The 7,391-nt window shown below is 43.4% G+C and overlaps 1 protein-coding gene across 1 annotated transcript; it reads left to right on the top strand.

The window, feature by feature from the left end:
- The first annotated feature begins 5,960 nt into the window (after positions 1 to 5,960).
- On the top strand, positions 5,961 to 6,842 carry LOC125515804 (protein CADMIUM TOLERANCE 4-like). Its single transcript, XM_048681307.1, has 2 exons — positions 5,961 to 6,272; positions 6,466 to 6,842. The coding sequence occupies exons 1-2, from the start codon at positions 6,016 to 6,018 to the stop codon at positions 6,554 to 6,556; spliced, it is 348 nt and encodes a 115-aa protein (XP_048537264.1). The 5' UTR covers positions 5,961 to 6,015; the 3' UTR covers positions 6,557 to 6,842.
- The last annotated feature ends 549 nt before the right edge of the window (positions 6,843 to 7,391 follow it).

The following is a 7,391-nucleotide window of genomic DNA, read 5'->3' as shown; positions in this document are numbered from 1 at the left end:
AGTTCATCGAAAACGGAGTTTGCATGCATCTTCTATGATGTTTTCGATGTTGGAGGTTTTGCCAATTCTTCTCGGTTGGAGGTTTCACTCCTCTTTTTGTTAGGCATACCTCCCCTGCCTATTCTTACTATTACCAGTCGCTGTTTTGATGCTACTCGTCGTCTTGTTATGATATCCAGTGTGTAGATAGATTTTGATCGATTAGACAACGAGAGAGCAGAGACTGGTATGATATCCACCAGTATGAACATGTTCCAAATTTTTGTTTCTCGTGTGGTCGGCTAGATCAGGTTCAAATCACCATTCATCGCACGTCCCAGCATTGGACAGAATGAGAAGAAGTCAGCTTCAAATGATGACTCATCCTGGGAGCAGCAATCCACGCAACATGGTACTCCCTCTGTTCTTGAACTAAAAGCTGATGATCCTGAGGTTACATCTCCATGGAAGAAGAACGACTATGTGAACAAGAGGAAAGGGGGATCTCAAGGGCCGAAGCAGGTATACAGGGGGTAGATATGCCACCGGCTAGTACTGAAGAGCAAGCAAAAGAGAATGAAGCTACTAATAATGGCATGGTGGTTTTTACTGCTACTTGTGACAAGCCGGGTGGAGGTACGGGAGGGGAGATATATGGAGATGGAGAGAGGGCGCCAAAAAAGAAGAAACCTACTCCTACTAATTCCTAAAATTCTGAAAGTTCAGCTGCTGGAACTGCCAGAGGCTTGGGAACCGCGAGTCAGTTTGCAAGCTTCACAATGTGGTGAAGCAAGAAAGCCCCTCTTTGCTCTTCGTGATGGAGACAAAGATCAATAAGAAAAGAGTGGAGAATCTGCGGAACGATTTCGGTTTTGCAGGTTGTTTTGCCGTGGATAGCAACGGACTCAGTGGAGGGAATTGTTCTTTTTTGGTTGCATGAGGTTGTGGTTGATCTGAAGAGTTTCAGTTCGGGCCATATTGACATATGGTGCAGAGACGAAGCGAACAATCTATTGAATGAAGATTTACGGGTTTCTATGGAGCTCCTCGGGCTGTGAATAGACATCATAGCCGGAGATTCCTGAAAATGATATATGGTACTTCCTCCGTCCCATAATATAAGAGCGTTTTTGACATTATACTAGTGTCAAAAACGTTCTTATATTATATGACGAAAAAAGTATTAAACATGGTTGATTTGTACGGGGGATTTTAATGAAACATTCTACGGCAGCGAACATTTTTCTTTGTCCGCTAGACACGAATGACAAATGCGTGCATTTGAGGAGGTGACTGATGAATGTCAATTCCAAGATCTGGGTTACTCCGGCTTGCCATCTACTGTAGTAGATAATCGGCAGCGGGGCAATTCAAATGTCAAAACTCGGCTGGGCAGAGCGTTTGGTAATGCAGCGTTCTTGGCCCGTTTTGAACACAAACATATGTGTGACACATCGTTTCTGCGTTATCTGACCATTGCGTCGTGCTGGCTGAATTCTTTGAGAATCTGTCTTCATAGCGATCAAGGGGACCCAAACCTTTCAGATACGAGAACGTGTGGCAAACAAACATCGATATGATTATTTGATTGCTGACAATTGGCGCAAGGGATCTGGTGATAATGGTCTACAGGGTGTTGCTTAAGCCGTGTCAGACCTAATCTGTGGTTGAATTGTTAGGTGGATAGTGATATCCCCAACCCATTAGAGTTTAAGTCCCCGTGCTCACATTATTCCTGTATTTATTTTAGGATATCTGGCGATGCTTTTTCAATTGGAGACGTACCCGTCGACGACGAGACGCTTATGGTGACTTCGTAAATCTCAAGTTGATATGCCGGCTCAGTCTCTTGAAGATGCTCATAGGGGTAGAGTGTGCATATGTACGTTCATATGGGTGAGTATGTGCGTGTCCAAGTCACACTCAATGCATGGGGCACTCGAGAGTTTGGTAGTTTGACCTGCACTGCTGGAGAGAAAATGTGTGGCAAATCTGTGGCTCCTGGGCCATCGGACAAGAAGTCCATCATGGATAAACTTCGGAAAACATTTCACCTATAATAATTGTGTGATCAGTCCAAAAACATTTTACACAAATTGACACGTTTTGAAAGATTAAAATTTCATGAAATTTCCAAGTGGCAATTACAAATTTTCTAATTTTGTCATGATGTATGAGACAAACTTTTTATAAATTTGCCATGTGATCAATCCAAATATTTTTCTATAAATCCAACATGTTCTAGAAAACGAGTATTTATAAAATTTCCGTTTCATTGTCGCATTTTTTTATTTTTTGCCATGATGTAGTAAACAAATTTTTCATCATTTCTAGGGAACAAATTTTTTTCTCTAGAACTCGCGATGTGTCCAGTACAGACAACAAGTTGCTAGCCTAAAAAAATTCCACCATTTTTTTGAACTTGCAATGTGTCGAGTACAAACCACAAAGTTGTTATCCTAAAAAATGTCACATAAATTTGCCATCCAACCACCAATATGAAGGAAAAATTGCCAGAGTACAAGACACGACATATACCGGAGTAGGAGCTCGTAGGCGAGCTGGAGATGCGGCCATGCGAGATCGAGGTAGGGCTCCTCCTCCTCCTCAGGGGTGGCATTTGGGTCAATGGAGGAAATAGACTCGTGCAGCTCGAGGGGCACGGGCGGAATATGTTGGTGGAGATGGCGGTGACTAGGGTCTCTGGATGTTGACGAGGAGGTGTGCGGGTGCAGCCTACACGTAGTCGACGAGCTCGAGGAGCGCCTAGCGCTTGGCCTCCCTCTCGTGGGGCATGCCTAAGGGAGTCAGAGAAATCGAAGAGCGCGGTGATGAGGCACAACTTGCGGAGGAGGCAAGGGCAGTCTGCGACTGCGATGTCGCGGAGGAGCAGGAGCGGCTCGAGGAGCAGCAGCAACACGCTGGATGCGGCGGCGACATGGAAGGCAGGTTCACTAATAAGTATGGGTCTAGTTGTAGATGCTCTTAAATTCCCTTCTAATGAGCATTGGATGTGGGTTATCCTTAGCCAAGTTCACTAATTCCCAAAGAAAAGCAGTTTTATACTTATCATGGGCAGCCCCATAGAATGTCATCAGACTCCATATAAAATTATTGCCTCTATTTCACAGATGAAATATAAAATTCTTTAGTTGAAAAAGCTAACAAGTCCATGGTTGTGATTTGAATCCCAAGTGAGATTCCTCTAGACATTTCATGTGTTGTTAGACTATGTCACGTGTAGTCAAAATCACATCTTAAGTGATCTAAGACATTCGCATGGAAGTCACATTTACTGGGCTTGAAAATCACCATGAAATTCAATCCATGTTGTCGCACACAATCACTGACGCGTTTATGTCGTCAAGTCTGAAAGACCTTTGCTATTCCAGAACACGCCATTCATGTGGAAATTCGGGTTCGCGGGCTACCTTCGCCTTCTTGGGCGTTTTTTTTGTTTTTTAAGGAATGTGGTTTAGAATTTCATAAAGATGTGAAGTCACAAAACATGAACTAAGGTATGGCATCATATAATCCAATCTTGGCAACTGCTCCAGGAAGAAGCAGATCATCATTGTATCATCATTTTCCTCCTCGGTTTGAAGGTTAGAGAGGTACTCAGATATTTTAGAGAAACCTTTTAAGCGGTCGATCTTCATGTGTTTGAGCACCAAAACCGATAGACTCGCCTCGTTAAGCTAGAAGAAATGTGAGTATTTCATCTGTAAAAAAATATGAGTATTTGAGCAAGCAAGAAAGGATTCCATAGATACCTGGTGTGAAGTTCAAATTACGTGAAGCCTCGTAGCACATCTCCTTGTGCATAACATGCTCATCGGTCGGAGAAGACCTCAGCGATGATGGATTGACAGGTACAGTAGTCGTAGACAACGAAGTCGATGCTGCGGGAGGGGCCTGTGCCGTTGACGGAACAACCCCTAGTGACGTCAACAAGGTCCCTAATCCGAACTGCATGGCCCCACCAACCTATAAGTTCAATGTTATGGACCATACTATTTGACTACCATCAGCTCGCAACCAACCTCACGCGAACATTTTGTTCGCTATGGACAAGTGAAGACAACTAACAAAAGATCTTCGCTGTAGCGGGTTCCAGCACGACCTCATTTGGCCCAAAAACGCCTTAACGGGCTGCAGAAAAAACAAACTTCATCTTGAGTCTGTTTCTGCATGACAAATTGCTGTGCTCAGCTAAAAAAAGGATACCCTAAAAAATAAAAATAAAAAAGGAATACACATATATAGTACATAATTAAAAACTGCCACCTCTCTAAATAGAAAATGCCACAAAAATACATAAATTACAAATTTATAGAATGACATGCTGTGAGAAGTGAAAATTGCCATGCTACTTTATAAAACTGCCCTTTAGTTAAAAGGGTTTTATCTGCATAAGCCCCACTAAAAATTGCATGCCACTAAAAGCAAAAATGCCACCATCTCAATAATAAAAATGCCATCCTATTATGAATAAAAATGACATGTGCTTATTAATAAAACTGCCATGCCATTGAAATAAAAATGTCATCCTCTCGATAATAAATTGGCATCCCTATTATTAATAAAAATGGCATATTATTAATAATAAAACTGCCATGCCATTGAAATAAAAATGTCATCCTCTCGATAATAAATTGACATCCCTATTATTAATAAAAATGGCATATTATTAATAATAAAACTGCCATGTAAAAAAACAAAGTTGACTTATGTGCATTAGAAAAAATATTTAAATTTGTGCACGTGACATACTCCCTCTGTCCTATAATATAAGAGTGTTTTTGACGCTACACAAGACGGAGGGAGTAGTTTAAAAAAATATAAAAACTGCCATATTAAATTCTTTAAAAAATGCCATGTACCTAACCAAAAAAGAACATAAAGAGCTATGGTTTCCCAGGTAGAGACTCGTGTACCTAGCCAGTGTGGTGTACGGGAAGTGTTTTGATTAGTATTATGTTCACTAGCTTTTATATTCACAACAATGTGTTATCCACGTACAGATGAAGGACTAGGTGCAACATCTGCAGTACTTAGAGATGACAGGGGAAACTTTATTGTGGCTCAATGCAAATTCATCCCACATGCAGCAGCGAATGTTATTACTGTTGAAGCAATGGCTATGAGGGATGGATTAGAGTTCGCTAATTCGCTCGGTTTGAACCAAGTTGATGTGGAGTCGGACTCACTGCAAGTCATCAATTACTGCAATGGACAGACAAAATGGTGGGATGAAGAGGCAGCTTTATTCATTGAGTGTGTGGATTTAGGATCTATGATCGGGAAGGTCATGTTTAATCATTGTCTTCGTTCTTTTAACAAAAAGAGTAGTACGTGTTAATAAATCAGACATGTCTTCTGACTTGCGTGATGAGTCGTGCAATGAATCCAACGGGAGAGAGCGCGTTCACCAGGATTGGCCTCCCTCGCGAACATTCGCCAGTTGCTTTTCCGATGGCTATTAGGCGAAACGTTCGCCAGCTAGCTTTTCCGAAGGTTATTGGGTGGAAATCGCTTTCGGTGTCAGAACTCGGACCGCATCCCTTCACCTCTTCTTTTTTTTCCCCGACAGCTCCAGGCCCCTTCATGGCTGTTGTAATCTGCAAATAAAACTGAATAAATTATGTGTCCTTTCAAATCTGGAAGACGTCCGAGCCGAAAGCCAATCATGAAGGATCTCTCCGTCCCAAACCAATCATGTACTCCTATACTAGTAGACATAAAAACGACGTGTTAACCGGGGACTGTTTCCTTTCTCCATCTTACAGGTACTAGCCCACAACATTCACTAACAAACGACATATCACTCTCACAGTGACTTTTGAGGAGACGTCCAAGCTTCAAATTCGCGTGGAGCACGATGATTACGACGCGAATTAACGCATGTTCAGAATAATTCAAACGGATGAAAAGTCAAGGCTGAGAAACAATAATGCACTCGAGGTAAGCTCCTGCTTGATTAAACAAACTGATATGAAGCAAGGAGGCCGGTGGGGGGAGCTCTAGCCTATACCCATGACAAAACAGAAGCAGGAGCAAGCTGCCACCCCCAGCCCTAGCCCCGCCCTCTTCTCCCTCCACCCTACACTTTTCTTCCTCTTCTCGTCACTAGATTCCAACTTCCAGTTCACCCCCGCCCCGAGCAAGAGGCAGCCGGCGACGACGAAGGCGGACGAGGACGAACCTTCGCACTCGCAGGGCGATGACGGGAGGCCGACGGCCATGGATCATGCCAGGAAGCGCCATCAGGAGAAGGGCTTCTTCTATGACTGGTCAGTAAATTACATGTACACAGGCGCACGGCTTGATGCTGTTGTTCCATCTCTTCTTGGTGTCTGCTTGCAGAGTTGCAGCAGCGTCCATGTCATTGATCTAACGGTTTTGTATAGCTGCAACTGTGGAAAACATATATGTGTACATAATATGTGGTGCGTCATGTTTTCTTCCATCATTTGTTTGCTGCAGCTTCTTCATGCTGTGCTGCTGCTTCTTCTGCCATGAGGCCTGCGAGCACTGCCTCAAGCGCTTCTGCTGCTGCCGCAACAAGGACGAGTGACCGACCAACCGGTCCGGAATCGGTGCTCATCCGAAGATAAACCTTGTGGATTTCCGATTGTATATTTTCAGTTTGGTTGCCAATTTGCACCATTTTAGTGCACTGGTGTAGTAAAGTCCGTGCGTGTACATCTGGAATTGGTCTTCCCCTGCATCTCAACACTGTACACCAAGAGACCCAGAGTAAGAAAACTGTGGTATTCTTCTTCTTTTTTTGAACCGTAAGAAAACTGTGGTATTCAGCAGATGCATAGTGTTGTACAATATCAGTCTGTTGTTGTTGCCTATCCTCTCTCTCTCTCGCTCTCTCTCTCTCTCTCTCTCTCTCTGCGTCATCTCAAGAAAATTGCAGTCCCGATGACATTGCCTGGCTAGGAAGTGCCCAACGTGCTTGCAAGTACAGTAAGCAGTGGCTGAGCCAATATGAGCCATGTATCCAGATTTCCAATACAGTGAGCTACTGAATCAAGCTTGCAAGGGGAAAAGAAAGAAAGAGATGTGACACCCGACCGGACTAACAGAAAAATGGTGCGTACGACACTATGTTTGTCGCAGAAAATACTCAAAGTATGATTGATCTCTGGGTCCCCTTTGTTTTGCATGATTTTCACAACGAAATTCGTTTCCTATAATCCTGGCACAGCCGTCATCTGAGAGCGACTCTAGCGGTCATATATGATCAGTCGCCACAATAATTGGCTGCACGACGATTTTGCGGTTTTTGCCCACAAAGGCCGATCGTCCCTACGGCGTGTGAAACTCAGGCACCTACCCGACACACTCCGAGATTTGCCAATGAGTTAAAAAAAAACCTCCCTTATCTTGTCTTTGGGATG

The sequence above is a fragment of the Triticum urartu genome, chromosome 6, assembly GCF_003073215.2.
Source record: "Triticum urartu cultivar G1812 chromosome 6, Tu2.1, whole genome shotgun sequence".
Classification (NCBI taxonomy): Eukaryota; Viridiplantae; Streptophyta; class Magnoliopsida; order Poales; family Poaceae; genus Triticum; species Triticum urartu.
The sequence above is the reverse complement of the archived record's forward strand: the minus strand, read 5'-3'. Positions and strand labels throughout refer to the sequence as shown.

Bases quoted from the DNA above. Each gene is read 5' to 3' on its own strand.
- LOC125515804 (XM_048681307.1), top strand. From the start codon at position 6,016: ATGACAAAACAGAAGCAGGAGCAAGCTGCCACCCCCAGCCCTAGCCCC. The intron at 6,273-6,465 runs GTCAGTAAATTA...TGTTTGCTGCAG, and splicing joins AAGGGCTTCTTCTATGACTG to CTTCTTCATGCTGTGCTGCT.